General features: G+C 28.1%; 1 protein-coding gene across 1 annotated transcript; it reads right to left on the bottom strand.

Annotated features, from left to right (window-relative positions):
* Window positions 1–5806: 5806 nt before the first annotated feature.
* Window positions 5807–7384, bottom strand: LOC131183308 (cationic peroxidase 2-like). The gene is made up of 3 exons (XM_058154012.1): window positions 6943–7384; window positions 6635–6797; window positions 5807–6537 (listed from the first exon to the last, which is right to left on the bottom strand). The coding sequence occupies exons 1-3, from the start codon at window positions 7360–7362 to the stop codon at window positions 6122–6124; spliced, it is 999 nt and encodes a 332-aa protein (XP_058009995.1). The 5' UTR covers window positions 7363–7384; the 3' UTR covers window positions 5807–6121.
* Between the last annotated feature and the right edge of the window lie 12917 nt (window positions 7385–20301).

Raw genomic sequence — 20301 nt, 5'->3', positions numbered from 1 at the left:
TTAATATTACCTACGAAAAGTATTTCGTTAGTAATTACCGACAAAAAAATTCATAGGTATTTTTTTAAAATTTTATTTTCTATTTTCTTTTTAATATTACTAATGAAAAATATTTCGTTGGTAATTACCGACGAAAAAATTTTTGTAGGTAAAATTTTTTGAGCTTTTTAGAATTTTTCTTCTCTATTTTCTCTTTAATATTACTTGCGAAACGCATTTCGTTGGTAATTACTGACGAAAAAAATTCATAGATATTTTTTCTTTAAATTTTATTTTCTATTTTCTCCTTAGTATTACCTACGAAAAGTATTTTGTTAGTAATTATCGATGAAAAAATTTTCATAGGTAAAATTTTTTGAGTTTTTTATAATTTTCCTTCTCTATTTTCTCCTTAATATTACCTATGAAACACGTTTCGTTGGTAATTACTGACAAAAAAAATTCGTAAGTATTTTTTCTTTAAATTTTATTTTCTCTTTTCTCCTTAATATTACCTATGAAAAATGGTAATTACCAACTAAAAAAAACATACGTAAAATTTTTTGACCTTTTTAGAATTTTTTTCTCTATTTTCTCCTTAATATTATCTACAAAAAACATTTCATTGGTAATTACCAACTAAAAAAATTCGTAGGTAAAATTTTTTGACCTTTTTAGAACTTTTCTTCTCTATTTTCTTCTTAATATTATCTACAAAAAGCATTTCATTGATAATTACCGACGAAAAAAATTCGTAGGTATTTTTTTAAAATTTTATTTTCTATTTTCTCTTTAATATTATCAACGAAAAGCATTTTGTTGGTAATTACTGACGAAAAAAATTTATAGGTATTTTTTTAATTTTATTTTATATTTTCTCCTTAATATTACCTATGAAAAGTATTTCGTTGGTAATTACCAAAGAAAAAATTTTTGTAGGTAAAATTTTTTAGAATTTTTCTTCTATATTTTCTCCTTAATATTACTTATGAAATGCGTTTCGTTGGTAATTACTGATCAAAAAAATTCGTAGGTATTTTTTCTTTAAATTTTATTTTCTATTTTCTCATTAATATTACCTACGAAAAATATTTCGTTGGTAATTACTAACGAAAAAATTTTCATAGGTAAAATTTTTTAAGCTTTTAGAAATTTTTTTTCTCTATTTTCTTCTTAATATTACCTATGAAATGCGTTTCATTGGTAATTGCTGACAAAAAAAATTCGTAGGTATTTTTTCTTTAAATTTTATTTTCTATTTTCTCCTTAATATTACCTATGAAAAGCGTTTCGTTAGTAATTATAAACTAAAAAAAATCATAGGCAAAATTTTTTGACCTTTTTAAAATTTTTCTTCTCTATTTTCTCCTTAATATTACCTACGAAAAGTGTTTCGTTGGTAATTATAGACTAAAAATTTAGTCGGTATTTTTTTTATTTGGTCGCTAATTTTACCGTCAATGTTAGGCGCCATTTTTACCTATGAAATTACATCGTCGGTAAAGTGTTTGTCAGTAATTTCGTCGGTAAAAATTGATTTAAATTTTATTTCTTTTTTTTGTCAGTAAAACGTTGGTAAATTACCAACGAAATTCTGTGGTCGGTAATTTTCGTAGTTATTTTTAACATTTCTTATGGTGAAATATATCGGAATTACTAAAAAATAGAGAGTGGATTCTACGTAATTATAAGAGATAGTACATGTGTATCGGGTGCACCTAATAATTTCTCCGAGCAAAGCCATGCCGGAAGAACATTCAAAATTTGGACACCAATAGGACGAGACAAAATTGAACCAGCAAGTCAATTAGTGCAAGCATTAGCTTCTCGAAAAATATGAACAATGCTAACATTCCAATCAAGCTGAGGAAGATGAAGAATGGAATGAACCATAGGTCGAAGGGTAGCAAGAGTAGGAGAACTACCCTCGACAATTTAAATAGCAAGCAAATTAAGTATCACTCTCAACAAAGATCCGACGATAAGCACTCTACTAGGCTAATTTAAGCTCCTCGAAAATAGACCATAACTCTGCCCCTAACAAAGAAACCCCCCCATATGAAGCTGTGAATTCTTTTAACCAATTCGGTATAGTTTTAATTTAAATTTTGATTTTTCAAAATAATTTTATATACAATTATTGTCATAAAAAGTCATATTTATTATTTAAATTATCATTTAAGTTTAGAGATTGATATTAAAATATATATGTTAGCTATTTTTAATAATATGATATTTAAATATGAAGTATACATATATATAATTAAATATTAAACATATAGTAGTACACTTATAATTAATTATTATAAAGTGATTTAACATAACTAAAATTATTACAAAAATATAAAGGAAAATAAAAGATAACAATCTGAATTGCATGTAAATATATATATATATATATATATATATATATATATATATATATATATATATATATATATATATATATATATATATATATATTTAAAAAAATAAAAAAAATGTATGTATAAAATTAATTTTTTTTATTTAATTTTGGTTTGATACTAGATAGATATCCTTAAGAACCATGCACACTCCGACTCGAAGTCCACCTTGCCAATGGTTTGGTTCTGATTTATAATTACAATGATCTCATATGAAATTAAAATTAAATAAAAGAAATTGGAATCAATTTAACAACATTTAATCTTAAATTGAAATAAAAATTATTGGTATAATATAATTCAATACGATTTCTTATCAATCTTAATTTTTTTTAAAAAAAATTAATTATGAAATTTAATCAAAATCAAATTAAATTTAAATCAAATTAAATTTAAATCTAACTTAAATTGAATTAAAATAAAGTAAAAACAAAAGAAAATCCTACAAATTGATTTAATCTCTTTGGAGAGTTGAAATTAGATCTTCTATGTTTGAAAATATTACGTCCACCACATAGTCTCTTTAAATCAAAGAATTAAAATTTTTGATTTTTAATTTAAAATGAGTCCAAACCATGATTAACCATGATTTTTAGACATAGCTTGGTTTAAAAATCGATAAAAACAGAGAGTTAAGAGTTTAAGATTCTTTCAGAATTGAACCGAGGTTGAACCGAACCACAACATAAAATTCTGTGTAATAATATTTTCAATTTAATACAAATGACCATATTCAATATAAATATCCACAAATCATGTTATACATCATATTTAATTAAAAAAATAAATATAATATAACTATCCATATAAACTATGTTCAATATAAGTCACCATAACATAATAACAACTTAAAAATAAAAGAATAAAATGAAAAAAAAAAAACAATAATGAAGACCCACTTGACCCGTTAAATCCACAACAGATCGATGGGTACCCGGCCGACCTGCTAGATTTTTCTTGGTTTGGGTGATATGTGAGTTTTGAAGATAAATCAAACCGTTTGATGAATTGATTTAAAATTTTTACAGTTCCACCAATTGGATAGGTTTGATTTTCAAAACTATGGTCCAGACCAAATCGATAGCCAGGTCTAATTAGAAGAATAATACAAAACCCAATTGGACAGAAACGAAAGAAACATAGAGTGTTTTATCTTTCTGACTTTTCTGCCCAAAAGAAGCAAAAAAAAAAAAAAAAAAAAAAAAAAAAAAAAAAAAGTCTTAATTGCATTAATTAATAATAAGATAAGATGCGATTATTCAATTTTATTAATTAATTATAATTATAATTAATTAATAAAATTGAATAATCGCATCTTATCTTATTATACTTTGTCCCTTTTTCAACTACGTCCTCAAATTATGCATAACCTTTTAGAATGCTCACCTTTTTCACTACATATACACCTTATGATATTTCAAAACTAATTTTTTTTAATAATTTTAATATTTAAATATTTTCTAAATTTAATTAAAATTTATTTTAAATTATTCCAAAGTGCTATTCAAAATCATTTAATTTTATTTTTTTTAATAATGTATATTTTAAAATTTAATGATTTAATTAAATTTTTAAAATTTATTTATTTAAAATGTAATATATATATATATATATATATATATATATATATATATATATATATATATCAAGTATTAGGTACTCAATAGATAGCTAAAATTTTTTTACATGTATTATTTTTCTAAATTTAATTTGTCTTAAATTTAACTGTACTATTATTATCCAAACTTGTTCTAATATGATTTAATTGGATTAAATATATTCAAAGATATCCAAATATTTGCTAATTATATGCAAAAGAAGCATACATGATACAATATTTTGAATTTGGAGGGTATTTAGTTAGGCACTTATAAGTTAATTCAAACTTATAAATATTTAAAATTTTAAACAATTACGTGTTTAGTTAAAATATTTATAAGCAGTTGATAAGTAGTTGACATGTTTCATAATAAAGAATAATTTATAAATATAGTTTTTATTAAAATAACTAAAAAAAGTACTAAATTATTTTCTCAAATAATAAAGTATATTAACTCGATATTTTATTATAATATTATCAAAATATATTTCAATAATATTAACGCATCATTTAATTTTAAATTAAATAAAACAAATATTTTATAGCCAATATTTTATTAAATTTAATAAAAATAATTTTTAAATTCATTAAAATTAATGTAAATAATTTATTTAAATTATCGCAGGAAAATAAATTTTTTAATATCAATATGAGAATAAATGCAATAAGGATGTATATGGTATGTTCAACGATATTAATTGTTGTAGTAACTATTAACTATTCTAGTAATTATCAGCTGTTGTAATAGCTGTTAATTGTTAATAGTTAGCTATTTAAAGCAAAAGTATCCATTAAAATAACAGTTAAATTAATAGTTAAATATAAAAATAATACTTTTTTTAATAGTCAAAACACTCGATCAACCTTTAAAAATTATGAGGAATAACATTTCATAAACCATTTCCTTAATATCTAAACACTAATATAAATACTATACTACCGAATAACATAAATAAAAGAAGTAGTGTGGTAATTTGGGTCAAAATACTAAACATTAATTTAAAAGATATTATTGAACAGGACCATAATGAAATTATAAATTTAAATAAGGACAACACAATAAAATATTTTGTCGAACTAACTTGTAAATACCTAGTTTATAAACATTAAAATGAAAAGCTCATCTCCTTCATTTTATTTTTTTAGCTTATAAGCCGTAAAAATGTTTTAAACAAATAAATCAGTTTTGACCAGTTTATAAGCTAAGATAAACTCTTAGAAAACAAAGTATTTTTAAGGTATAAGAGGGGATGATATTCACACAGTTTTAAAAAGATAACAATTGGATTCAAATATCAAATATACCCATTAATCATGGAGATCAAACAAGCAAATCAACAAGTTTTTCAACACATAAATCACATATAATTAAAATAAAATGTTAAAAAATAAATAATAAAAAAATAAAGACATTAATTTATAATGATTGAATATATAAAATCTACTATATTCATTTTCAAAGATTAATTAAGCAAAAGCTAAATCAATTATGGGTAGAAGCTTCTCTTGATGCTTGCATTAATCAATTAATAGAAAGGATCGATGAAACGTACCTTATCTAATTAATATAATTTATCATTACTCTTGTTCCTTTCTTCAACTTGACCCTCAAAGTATGCTTAACTTTTCAAAATTTTGGTGACATGCTAACCTTTTTCCACCAAATAATAATAAATTTTTTTTGTATTTTTGGCTCTTGGATATTGATAAAGTCCACATCTAATATAAGTTGGATTTCCTACGAAAAAAAATTTAATAATTATTATATTAAATATATTATATTAAATATTTATATCAAAATTTTTGTAAAATCATTAAAGTATATGTAATAAATACTCAAATTTATTAAGATTCACACACACACACATTATCATTTCATTATCAACTTAAGCTAAATACATCAATATTCATCCCTATGTAATAAATCATATCATTAGTCTTTTACAAGATAAAAGATAGATTACTTCACACTTTCAATAGAAGATATGTATTCCCATATGGAAAGTTCTGCTTAGACCAAGTCTATCTTAAATTTAAAATACAATATACAAGATAAAATTCATATATTTATATCTCGATTTTGAGAACTAGATTTAGATAAGTTTTTTCTTTCGGGCATGGGAAATTCTTGGCAGTATCATGAGTTTATTGCAGAACATATCTTCCTAATTTCACCATCAGTGCCTGTCTTCACTCCAGTGTTACTCATCTTAACCATGGATCTTCCAAACTCAACATTGAATGCAGCCAAACCAGTAATACCCAGGAAACGTTGAACAATTGCTCTCGTCGAAGCATCAGTCCACAATTTCTGATCAGACTCAAGTATTCCTCGCCCATTTCTCAGGTTGGCGAAGAAAGATGCATCAAATCTGTTTTCACTACCTGTATCAAAAGCAACTCGCTTTGTCCCATCCCCGTTCTGTGGACACAGTGCTTGTAGTTGAGGGAGGAACGAAGCATTAATGGAAGGATCAGAACTTGCGGTGCCATTGAAGTTGTATAATCTGTAACTAAAGAACTGGCAAGCTGTAGTTCCGATGGTGTGTCCTCCTGTATATAGAAGAAGACAAGTGTTATATAACTGAATCAAGCGCGTACATAACCATAGCAGAATATAGGAAGGACATATTATAATGTTAAAGCTTACCAACAAGTACGACAAGATCTTGTGTGTTAAGACCCTTGGCAGAGAACTTTTGCTTTTGGGAATCAATGGATTCTCTGAAGCCAGGCAAATCAGTTGTTTCGGATGCCAATGACACCCGGCCGTCTCTACGTCCGGTAGGCACCAGCCAACTTCGTCCACCAGTCTGCATGAAATTTGAAGAAGCTACCTTTAGCAATAAGCATATGTATATATATAGACATTGATCTATAACTCTGCTAAAATAAGCATTTATAGTTTGAATGTCCTGATGAATTGCAACATCATGATTAATTAGATGTGATGATTACCAGAACAACAGAGTCACGGGCTGCAAGTGCAAGAATATCAGCGCAAGAAACAATTCCAGGACATGCAGCTTCAAGCTGAGTCTTGGCATCGTCAATAACTTCATAGCCTCTAAACCCAAGATTTGGTGGGGCAGTTTTCTCAGTATTGGAACCATCGATAAGGACAGAAGCATCGCAACCTCGAACAAAGCAATCATGGAAATGCATCCTCAGCAAAGCAGGAGCAATTGCAGTGTTAGATCGAAAATGTGTTGCAACAGTTGAGCTCACAATGGATTCAGCTCTAGGACATGTAGTAGCATAGAAACCAACACGAGTGCCTTGGCCATGCACCAAGGTCTCAGACATAACAACAAAGACGCACATTAATATAATAATGTGTGTAATTTGGCTTGAAGAAGAACAAGTGCATCTCTCCATATCTTGGGTTTTGCTAGGTTTTAGTTTTAGTTGGTGGGGGTCCGATGATAGTGAGTATTTAAAAATGAATCAGGAGGTCAACATCACGAGACGATGGCCACAAGTAAGGCAACTGCGAATTTTTCTCAATAAATACAAATGATGCCAGAGCTGCGTTTGATTTTCTTTAGCGGATCAATATCCAGTTCCTGTACCTCTCGTGAACGGCACAGGAGATAATAATTGCTAATAATTGCTAAAATTCTTTCTTATTATTATTATTATTTTGGCTCGATTTGAGAATCAAACTACTAAGTTAAAACTAAGGGGAGATTATTAAATGCGCTCAATACATATGTATTATCTCTTATAATTATTTGAAATTCACTATACTATAAGGAGGACTTATATTTTGTAAGAGAGAGAGCACTGTTTTTATATATATTGAAAATATTCTACAATCTTTTAAAACTAAGTATTTATTTGACATTAAAGGTGTAAAGGCAGAATTACTTTTGAAGGAAAAAATATTATTTTAGATACTATTGAAATAAGCAATTTAAAAAAATTATTTTTTATTTTAATATTTTTATGATTAAAATTTATTAAATTTAATTTTAAATTATTTTTTAATACTCTCTAACTATTTATCAACAGCTGTTTTAACGGCAATACTAAACATTCCCTGAATTTGAAATTGCTAATAGCTATTGATGTCCCCATTAAGACATTTCCATAGAGCCTAAATCTTATTTATCATATATAAAAGAAATATATGGATTATTTTATATGTGAATTTATCATACATTTAGGATAGATCAGAATATAAAAAAGAAAAGAAAGGACATATGAAACACATCCTATATAAATGATCATGATATCAATTAATTAGATTTTCTTATGTTTATATGAATAATTGAAATTTTATTAAAACATAATATTTATTTTTATAATTTGTAAAAAACATCTTTGCTAGGAAGCTTACACTAGTGTACTACATTTTGACCATATTGATCATATGGGAATCATTTGAAGAACATATTAAAATAATTATAATAATAATAATTTTTTTATTATTTTCAAATTATTGGAGAATTAAAATGCATTAATTATTCATCAAAATTTATGAATATTTTAATATATTTTTTAAAATATAAAGACATAATTATTAATTATTATATAATATAAAATTGAAAAATAATTAATTTACCCTAATTAACTTGCATGCACTAGATGAAACAAATTCTATTTATATATAAATAAATCTAAAAAATTATATTTATAAAAAGCGTATTTTTTGTTATTTAATTCGTAATATTAATTTAATAAAACTATTTATTTACAATTAGGTAATGTTGGAACATACACATATTGATTAACATTTCTATTTTTTTTTAATGAATTTAATAATGCAATTTATTATGGTATAATTTATTTAAATACTGAAATAAAATGAAAATCTATACTAATTTAATAGTATTGGAATTATTTTTAAATTTATAAAATATTAAATTTAAATTTAAATTGAAATAAATTAATAAAAATAAAATACAAACAAATGATTGATCAGTGGCGTGAGCATTCCCAACTCTCATCGACCAGTTGTGGATTTGTAGTCATAGTTGAGCCAAAAAGGGGACAAGGAATCTTGTCTAATTCTGACAAGTTGAAGAACAAATGGCGACGATCGCAGGCCGACAAAGACGCTAATCTGCGGGCAGTATTTAGAACGGTATGCGGTTCGATTTCATTTTAGGAATCAGATTTCAATTAAAGTTTTTTAATATATATATATTTTTTTTTAAAATGAGTATATAGATTAAAAACAAAACAAACTAAAAAACCTTCTTGTGGGAAACACCTTAGCATCGTACAATAGTAAGGGGCAAAGGGCTAATTATTAGATACATTGGGAGCACTAAAAAATAATGTTTTCTCTCTTATAAAAAAGTGAATTCTCTTTATGATGTGGAGAGTAAGTCCCACATAATTGTGAGAGATGATATATGTGCACCGAGTACACCTAATAATTTCTCCGAGCAAAGCCCCACTAGAAGAACATCCAAAATCTGGACGGCAATAAGAAGAGATAAAATTGAACCAACAAGCCAATCAGCACAAGCATTAGCTTCTCGAAAAATATGAACAATGCTAACATTCCAATCAAGCTGAGGAAGATGAAGAATGGGATGAACCATAGATCGAAGGGTAGCAAGAGTAGGAGAAATACCCTCGACGATTTAAATAGCAAGCAAATTAAGTATCACTCTCAATAGAGATCCGACGATAACCACTTTGCTAGGCTAATTTAAGCTCCTCAAAAATAGATCATAACTTTGCCCTAACATAGAAATCCTCCCATATGAAGCTGTGAATTTTTTTAACCAATTCTGTATAGTTTTAATTTAAATTTCCAATTCTGTATAGTTTTAATTTAAAATTTGATTTTTTAAAATAATTTTATATACAATTATCGTCATAAAAAATCTTTTCTCATTTAAGTTTAGAGTTTTATATTAAAATAAGTCTATCATATATAATATAAATTTTAGCAATTTTTAATTATATGATATTTAAATATGAAGTACACACACATATATATAATTAAATACTAAATATACTCTTAATTAAGAATTTTAAAGTGATTTAATAAAAAAATAACTAAAATTATTAAAAAAATAAAAAAATGGAACTAGAAGTCCACCTTGCTAATGATTTAGTTATGATTTATAATTACAATGATCTAATATGAAATTAAAATTAAATAAAAAAAATTGGAATCAATTTAACAATAGTTAATCTTAAATTGAAATAAATTTGTCACAAGGAAATAAACAGACAAAATCCGACCATAAATTAGACTATCCAACAGAGAGTTTTTAACTCACCCTGACCTGTTATCACAATATATCAATATCTGGGAAGCTCAGGTCACCCTCACAATCCCCAAACAAACATATATTAATCCAATGGGAGCTCAGCTCCCTAATCCTAAGCAAATACTCATTCCATACATACCAACATAACCATATAATATGTTTACAACTTTAAATACATAAATTATTACAGTCCCAAATCAAAATTAGAATACTACTAACACATTCAGAGTTCTAGATTAGAAAATAAGAAAATAAAATCATAATAAAACTTTTACTGGTAAACCTATGAGAAAGAAAGCAAGTTAATTTCAAAGAGCCCTCCTGTCACCTGGGAAAAATAGTTGAACAGGAGTGAGCGATCGTCTCATAGGGTAAAATATTGATTTTAAATACAATTTCTATAACTATCTAAGGCTAATACATCCCTAAGTATGAAGTACAACATATACAAATATATTCAACCAAATTCAAAAATACTCGCACAAAAGATAATTTAGAGCACTTATACACCCGTGTCTCACATCAGTGTATATAAATATGTGAGCTAATTCTCTATACATCTCTCTTACTCCAATACTTGCCAGCGAGATCAACTCAAGCCGGATTTTCTCTTAATAATCCAAATGCAGGGGTCAGCGAGATCAACTTAAAGCCATACTGACCCCGACTTATCCACAAAAAAGATTGGGTCCTAGTGAGTCAAGGTCCAACCGTTCTACTTGTCCTACCTATATCTAATATCACACTATACGCACACCGACACACGCGCACAGCTCTAAATTACCTTAAGGTAACACTCACAATAATTTCATCTAATAAAGATGTAATACAAACCGTGCCTAAGATTTAGCTCTATGTATATATTTATAAGTGAATGCATGGGTATGCCTTAAATATACAATAATGTTGAAATCATAATTAAAATTAATATCTACTCAAAGATTAACCGGAGATCACTGAGGCGACTGGGCTGAGGAGAAGGGTTGACCCGGATGACCTAAAAAATTATATTCATGAATTTATTAATATTAAAACAAAACAAGAAAGTTAAATAGTCAAAGACATCCTAAATTTATGCTAGAAATTTGGCAGAATTTTCTCTGTACCTAGGACCTACCCAACCTGTAAGGCAACTCGAACAACACTCCTACATCCAATGGCCTCAGGCCCACATCACAACAATATCATATTGCCTTTCCTAAGCCCGCCAAACCAGTAAAAAACATATAACTATACATAAAATAATTATTTAAAAATTCGGGGTGTTACAAAAATTAATTGATCTAATATAATTCAATATGATTTCTTATCAATCTTAATTTTTTTTAAAAATTAATTATGAAATTTAATCAAAATCAAATTAAATTTAAATCTAACTTAAATTGAATTAAAATCAAAATTAAAGTAAGAACAAAAGAAAATCCTACAAATTGATTTAATCTCTTTGGAGAGTTGAAATTAGATCTTCTATGTTTGAAAATATTACGTCCACTATTTAGTCTCTTTAAATCAAAGAATTAAAATTATTGAGTTTTAATTTAAAATCAGTGCAAACCATGATTTTTAGACACAGCTTAGTCTAAAAATTGGTGAAAGCAGAGAGTTAAGAGTTTAAGATTCTTCTAGCATTGAACCAAACCACAACATAAAATTCTATATAATAACATTATCAATTTAATGTAAATTGTAACACCCCTACATGCATAGTCCTATGTATTTTACTGTTCCGGTGATTGGTGTCGGTCCGGACAATTAAGAGGATTAGAACCATGTTTAAGTGATCTAGAAAAGTCCTGAATGAAAATAAATAGCCACTATATGATGATGAAATGAAAATTCAGAAAACAAAGCACAATGGGTTAAATGAGCTGGGGGTCACAGCGATGGGTGATCGTACCAGAAAGTGACTGCGAGGTCAGTTATAACCCTATTTTCATATGTAGTATTGTGACACCATGGCCTAAGAATTATTGCGAAGTTAGGAAAAATATGAAAACCACAGGAAAAGGTAGAGAACCAGATCAAATAATTAGATTAGGGTTCCGAAAGAAATATAGAATTATTGATAAACCGGATCAGACCGGCAACGGACAAATTGGTCAATTTACCCTTAGAGGTGACTCTTGGCCTAATTGTCCAATAAAATGTGAGAAATTAAAATTGTGAAATATAAAATTAAATTGGGGAAGTTATGGAAAAACAAAAGAAAAGAAATAAAAATTAAAACAATTTATGACATCATCATGATGATGCAACTATGACTTCATAAATAATTATAAATTTAATTAACTAATTTGACTAAGTCAAAATAAGGATAAATACACTTAAATGAAAAAAAAAATGAAAAGGAGGGTCTTCTTCTTCCTAGCCGTAGCCCTCTCTCATCTCTCTCTCTTTTTATTTTCTCCACCATTGTTAAAGGATAAAAGCTTAAATTTCTTTGGTTCCCTTCCATAAATCCCCCAAATCCCAACACTAAATCTTACCCTTAGACCTAGATAAACTCTTTTTGGGAGCAAGAAGGAAGAGAAAAATTAGAGAATTGAAGAACTAGGGAATTCACAAATTGAGGTAAGTGCAACTTCAAGCTTAGATTCTTATCAAATTCATGGATTTAAGTTTAAATGTGATGAAATTTCATTAGAAATAAAGAAAACCATGCTTGAATAATGGAAGTGAAAATTTGGCAGCCATGGGGTTAGGAGATGTTGAAGTGTTTTAGTTCAATTAATTATGTATGTAAGCTTGATTAAGCATGTAGAGATGATTAGAACACCTTAATTGCAAGAATTGATGAATTTAGGAAATTAGGGTTCTTGGCCAATGAGAAATTAGAAAAAAAAATTGGAGATTTTTGAGATTGAGGCAAATTGACCTAATTGAGACTCAAAATGGTCAATTGGGGCCAATTAGGGTGTGTTGGAATGGTGAGGAATGACCTTGAATTCGGATTGGTAAGGGTCTAATTCTGGACAGCCAGACCTTGGTCCACTCCAAGGACCAAAACTATAATTCTGTCATCCCAATTAGTGTGAGGCTAATTGAAAATAAAATTAGACACATAATGCCACAATTTTCATATAGCAACCCTGCCCTGAAAATGACTTTAAGTTAGTGAACAATTAGGTCAAACCCGGAATTAGCACACTGCCACTGTATAAAAATGACTAACCATAACTTGGTCTAGACAGGTCCAAATGACCTGATCTTTGAACAATTAGAAAGCTATGACATAGTACTACAACTTTCATGAAGAACACAAACCCAAATTCTGTCTATAACCAAGTCAATTTGGGGTCACCAAAACTGCCAGAACCAGAAATTTCCTAGAATTTCTGGGTTGTTACCAATCTAGCCAGCCTTAGAAAAATAGGCATAACTTGGGTTACAAAACTACAAATTCCTAAGACACTAAGGAATTAAAGCTAAGACAATAAGGAACAACTTTGATGAAGGGTACTTAGCCACATTCTTACAGTAACCAGACCAATGGAACAGTAGAAAATAGTGATCCAAAACTGAAAATTTACAATTTCTCTTAGGAAGCTTTGAATTTGGAATGACAATCAATGCTAACAAATTTGATACCCAAAATATGGTATGTGGGTGCAATTAGAGTTAATAAATCTATTTAGAATGAAAAAATCAATATTTTGACTTGAATAGTACAATAAATAGTGCCACTACAAACAAAAATGTAGAGGACCTGAATTTATAAACCGTAATAGGTAGGATAAGTCTGCAAAAATGAAATTTTTGGAATTAGTTATAAAAAATGATTTGAGAAGGGATACTTAAGCACTTTAAATTTATGTGTTTTAGTTAGAAAGGAATCTTCGAAGGAAAAATGAAAATTGGAGTAAACTAAGTCAACAAAGAGGTTTGTGCACAACTAGTCTTCAATTTATAAGATTTTGCATATTTCATTTGCTTAAATGATTTTATTTTCTTTATGTATTATGTTTATCAAGTATTGAATTTATTTTATTCCAACAATTATTGAAATGTTTTACAGTGTGAATGAGTTTAGTTTTGGGAAATGGATAAGTTATGATTTTATTTTTGTTATAGATCGAATAAAATTTGCTTTGGAAAAATTTTGATTAGAAAATGATTTACATGGAAAAAGGACAAATTATGCTTTGAATTGTGATGTTGTTTTATATCTCACTATAAATGCTCGACATGTTATTACTCGTCCCTCATTTATTGAGGAGATACTGGAGTTAGCTTTGTTTTGATTACCATGGTATACCATGGTACGTGCACATGCTTAGATCTTCCTCTTATCAGAGGTTAGATCTAAGTTAAACTTGGCCCTTTTGGGAAGTAATTTGTTATGTATGTAATGTGCACGATTCGATCTCCTCGACCATAGGGAGTGAGAATCACTTTGAAGATTGGCCCTTACGGATTAGTCCTGCATAAAGTTAGTGAGATTAAGAATGGTTTTTGGAAAAATGAGCAATGGTGTTTTTAAAATGAGATTTGTGCATAATTGATTTTAGTGAAATTTACTCTTTATTTTCATAAATGGATGGGATTATTTTAAATGTCTAATTATGATTTGATAAATTGTGATTATTGATCAAGGTCATTTGAACAAATGATTTATATTATTGGCAGCGTTTATTTTGATTTTTGGAATTTTGATGAATTTAAGGATTTCCAAATTCTTCTTATAATTTTGTCAATGTATATTGTATTACATTTTAAATTATAGTTGTGCACTACTGAGTTCACCACTCAGCGATAGCTCTGTATGCTGTCGCAGGTCGAAGTAAGGATAGAGCAGCTGAGTGAGATCACTTGAAGCTGCACCTTGAAGACACATTGGGACTAGCTTCGGGTATATTATAGGTATACCTTTGTACATTAGATTCTGATGTAATCATGTAATTATATGTATGTAATTTCATTTGAGCAGTTGCATAAATACTTTTGTAATATTATTTTGGAATGTAATCAAATACAAATTACTGTAATATTAGTTTGAGATTTTAATTACTTATAAAGTTTTGTTATACTAATTTTAGTACTTCAATGAATGTAAATATTTAAATTCTTGTATTTTGTGAATGATAACTTTTTCCTTTACATTGAAAATTTGTGAGATTGAAATGAGATGGTTCAGTGTTGGTTTAAATCAAGTTGCGTTTGATTGCGAATTGAGCTTCTTGTATGGGATTGAATTGGGAGGTGAAATGGATTTTATTGGAGTTGTGGCTGAGAAAACATATTGGGAGTGTTTTTCTTTTTAGGTTTTGAAGAACTGTTTTCTCAAAATACAATCAGCACTCTGCCGAAATTCTGAAAAATTTTCGTAACACCAGATTTTAAGCGATAATTTAATCCACGATCAAAATTTCAATTAAAGGCTTTTTAATAAATATCCAACGTTCCGACCACTATAAAAATGATGGTAAATGATTTTAAAATCCCTTGTAGTTCATTTAATGGGTTACCAGTACGCGAAGTACGATAATTTATTAGATATACTACGGGATCATGTTACATCTTATGAGGAGTAGGGTGTGACATAAATCACCATATTCAATATAAATATCCACAAAAAAATAAATATAACATAATTGTCCATATAAATTATGTTCAAAATAAGTCACCATAACATAATAATAGCTTAAAAATAAAAGAGTAAAAGGGTTGGCAATTAAACTACATTTTTTTTGCCTTTAGAAATAACAAAACGATGTCATTTTGATTAAATTAGCTCAATTGAAAAACAATAATGAAGACCTGCTTGACTCGTTAAATCTGCAACAGATCGATGGGTATTCGGTTAGTCTACTGGATTTTTCTTGGGTTTAGTGATATGCGAGTTTTGAAGATAAATCAAAACGTTTGATGAATTGATTTAAAATTTTTATAGTTCAACTGATTGGGTAGGTTTGTTTTTCAAAACCATGGTCCATACCAAACCAACGGCCAGGTCTGACTAGAAGAATAACGCAAAATCAATTGGACAGAAACAAAAGAAACAAAGAGTGTTTTGTCTTTCTGACTTTTCAACCCAAAAGAAACCAAAAAAAGATGCGTCTGAATTGCATTAATTATAATTATAATTAATTAATAGAATTGAATAATCGAATCTTATCTTATTATACTTTGTCCTTTTTTCAACTACGTCCTCAAATTATGCATAACCTTTCAGAAATTGGGTGAGATGCTCACCTTTTCCACTATATATACACCTTATGATATTTCAAATCTAATTAATAATTTTAATATTTAAATATTTTATAAATTTAATTAAAATTTATTTTAAATTATTCTAAAGTGCTATTCAAAATCATTTAATTTTATATATTTTTATTAATAATGTATATTTTAAAATTTAATGGTACATACATGATACATCTATTATTGAAATAATTACATTAACAAAATTGCAAAATATATTTTATTTTGAATTAGGAGGGTGTTTGGCTAAGTACTTATAAATTAATTTGAACTTATAACTATTTAAAATTTTAAATAATTACATATTTAATTAAAGCATTTATAAGCGGATGATAAATAGTTGACACATTTCATAATAAAAAATTACTTATAAATATATTTATTATTAAAATAACTAAAAAAATATTAAATGATTTTCTGAAATAATAAAGTATATTAATTCGATATTTTATTATAATATTATCAAATTATATTTTATATCAAAATATATTTCAATAATATTAAAATATAATTTAATTTTAAATTAAATAAACAAATATTTTATAGACCAATATTTTATTAAATTTAATAAAAATAATTTTTAAATTCATTAAAATTAATGCAAATAATTTATTTAAATTATAGCAAGAAAATAAATTTTTTAATATCAATATAAGAATAAATGCAATAAGGATGTATATGGTATGTTCAATAATATTAATTGTTCTAATAGTTATTAGTTATTTTAATAGCTGTTAATTGTTAGTAGTTAGCTGTTTAAAGCAAAAGTGTTAATTAAAATACTGTTAAATTAATAGTTAAATGTAAAAATAGTGATATTTTTTTTAATAGTCAAAACACTCCATCAACCTTTAAAAATTAAGAGGAGTAATGTTCCATAAACCACTCTATCAATATCTAAATGTTAATATAAATATTATACTACCGAATAGCATAAATAAAAGAAACAGTGTTGTAATTTGAGTCAAAATACTAAACGTTAATATAAAAGCTATTATTGAACAGGGCCATAATGAAATTATAAATTTAAATAAGGGTAACACAATAAAATATTTTGTCAAATTAACTTATAAATACCCAATTTAAATGAAAAGTTAAATCCCTCTTTTTTTCTTTTTTTTTCTTTTTTTAGCTTATAAGCTTTAAAAATGTTTTAAACGAACAAATCGGCTTTGACCTGCTTATTAGCTAAGCCACACTCCTAAAAACAAAAGTATTTTTAAGGTATAAGAGAGGATGATATTCACACAGTTTTAAAAAGATAACAATTGGATTCAAATATCAAATAGACTCATTAATCATGGAGATCAAACAAGCAAATCAACAAGTTTTTCAACACATAAATCATATATAATTAAAATAAAATGTTAAAAAATATGTAACACCCCTAATTTTTAAATTAATTATTTTATGGGTAGATATTAATATTTTATTTTATTTAAATTTTGGGAAAAATTATTTGAAATTTTGTCAAATTTTTGAAATCAAGTTCGATTTTCCGAAAATATAAAACTTTGATGATTTTTAAAAATTTATTTAAAGACTAAATGACAAAACTAAAAATATATTTAGACTCTATGAATTTTTTTGAGTTTTATGAAAATTTTTTGAAATTTTTGGACCTCGTTTTTTGTCCCAGGGCAGAGTAAAAATTTAATTTTGGGTATCTTGAATCCAACCGGTCGAATCGAACTGGACCGGATAGGATCGATCGAATCAAACCGGCCCTTTTTTCCTTTTCTTCTTCCTCTTTTGCGTGCCCCCGATGCTCTCCCTCTCTCTCTCTCATTTTCTCTCTCTGCCGCCCCATCGCCGCCCCCTCCTCGCCACAAGACCTCCGGACTCCTCCTCGCCGTCGGCCGACGCTCCATGCCGCCGGAAAATGGCCCAAAAGCTCCCCCTATGCTCCGCGCGACTTTTCATTTTCTCGGCCGAAATCTGGCCGATCCGGCCACCAATCGAACCTAGTCTTATCCCAAAACACATCTACACCTCGAGAGCTTTCCATAAACACCAAGAACACAAAAATCTATCTAGTGATTTATCTAATTTTTGCCCTGAAAGTTTTAGCCCATTTTGACTTTCGGACTAGATTTCTCGAAAACCATAAATCCCACAAAAAATCCGAGAGTACCGGAGTGCTCCACTCGTCAAGAGCTTCGCGGCAATACCCATTTCAAATTTTTCCGATATTGTTTTTTGGTGAGTTCCGTGAGACTTCACAGTATTTTTTTGAGCATTAAATGAGTTTAGAAAATTTCGTAAAAATTATATACTAAGCCCCGTATTATGGGCTTCGCGTAGGTACATTGAATTCACGGAAATTCGATGGTTGCTTGGGTTTGTAATTTCGGGTTGGGCAAACAGACTACTAGAAAAGCTTCAGAATCAGGCTGAGAGTATAGGCTATCCCACCATTTTCAGACGTCTCAGACGCGTCTCCAGGGTCGAAATTGACATAGGTAAACCCGAACCCTCATTTTTCTTAATTATCTAGTGCCTGATTTTGATTAAAAATCTATAAAATATTCATGGTAGGTTAGAAAAATATAATTTCTTTTGCGTTAGCTCTATAATATTGCTAAGGACAGCGGAGCAAAATTTTAGAATTTTTGGAGCTCAAATGGATAGTTTTTGCAAAAGGGGTAATTGTAGGGACTAATTGTAATTTTTCAAATTATGATTGTTGACTGTCTGAGTGGGCCAAGGAGGGGCCATGTGATGTGATTGAGTTGTGGATGTGTGACTTGTGGATATAGAAGTGCATTTTGAACCCCTTTGCAAGTTGGGTAGGTCCTAGGTATAGGGAAGACTCTGTCGGATTTTCGGCACGACTTAGAATGTCTTTCGTCTTTTCCAAGCTTGTATTAAGTAAAATATATTAAATAATTATAATGAAATTTGTTAGGTGAGTCGGGACAGCCTTCCTCCTCCGCCAGCCGCTGCAGTGACCTTGGTTTAAGTCTGTGAGTAAAATATTAATTTTAATTATAATTTCAATATTATTATATGTTCAGGCATGCCCATACATCATTTATATATATGTATCTATGTAGTTAAATACTAGGCACATTTTATATTGCATTCTTAATTAATGAAGTGCCATAGATGTGTTTGTGGTAATTTGGAGCAGTGTGCGTGTGTTGGCGTGCGTGTGGTGTGTTGTATCGAATATTGATAGGACGGGTAGACGCGACTTGAGAGACACTCACTGGGACCCGATCCTTTATAGATAAATCGGGGTAGGCACGGCTTGAGAGATACTCAATGGCCCCCGCATTTGGTTTATTAAGCGAAAGTCCGACTTGAGAGACACTCACTGGCAGAGGTTGGATTAAGAGAGCTGTATAGGGGATCAGCTCCCATATATGTACTGTTTGAACAGTATTGGGTGTGTGAGTGCTCCAAATTGCCTTTTTACTGTTATGATGTGATTTGTATGAAATTTATGATGATGTTGCATTTCATTCCTTAGGATGCATTAGCTTTAGATAGTTATATAAATTATGGTTAAAATTAGTATTTTACTCTCTGAGTTAGGGATGGCAACGGGTAGGGTACCCGCGAAAATCACCCTACCCGAACTCGAACCCGATTAATATTCTCAAAACCCGAACCCATCCCAAACCCGATTGTTATTACCCGAAAAATACCCGAACTCGTTTAATTTTATATATTTAATTAATAATCTATATAAAAAATTATTTTTATTAATAATTTATATTTTAAAAATTTAATAATTTCAAAAAATATTTCAATTTTATTTTATATAAAATAAAATTTATAAATATTTATAAATATTATTAAAAAAACATATATTTTATGTTTAATTAAATATTTATATAAACGGGTTCGGGTAATGGATACCTAACATATAAAA

This window comes from Hevea brasiliensis, chromosome 9 (assembly GCF_030052815.1).
Source record: "Hevea brasiliensis isolate MT/VB/25A 57/8 chromosome 9, ASM3005281v1, whole genome shotgun sequence".
NCBI lineage: Eukaryota > Viridiplantae > Streptophyta > Magnoliopsida > Malpighiales > Euphorbiaceae > Hevea > Hevea brasiliensis.
Note: the sequence above shows the minus strand (reverse complement) of the source record. Positions and strands in the feature narration are given on the sequence as shown.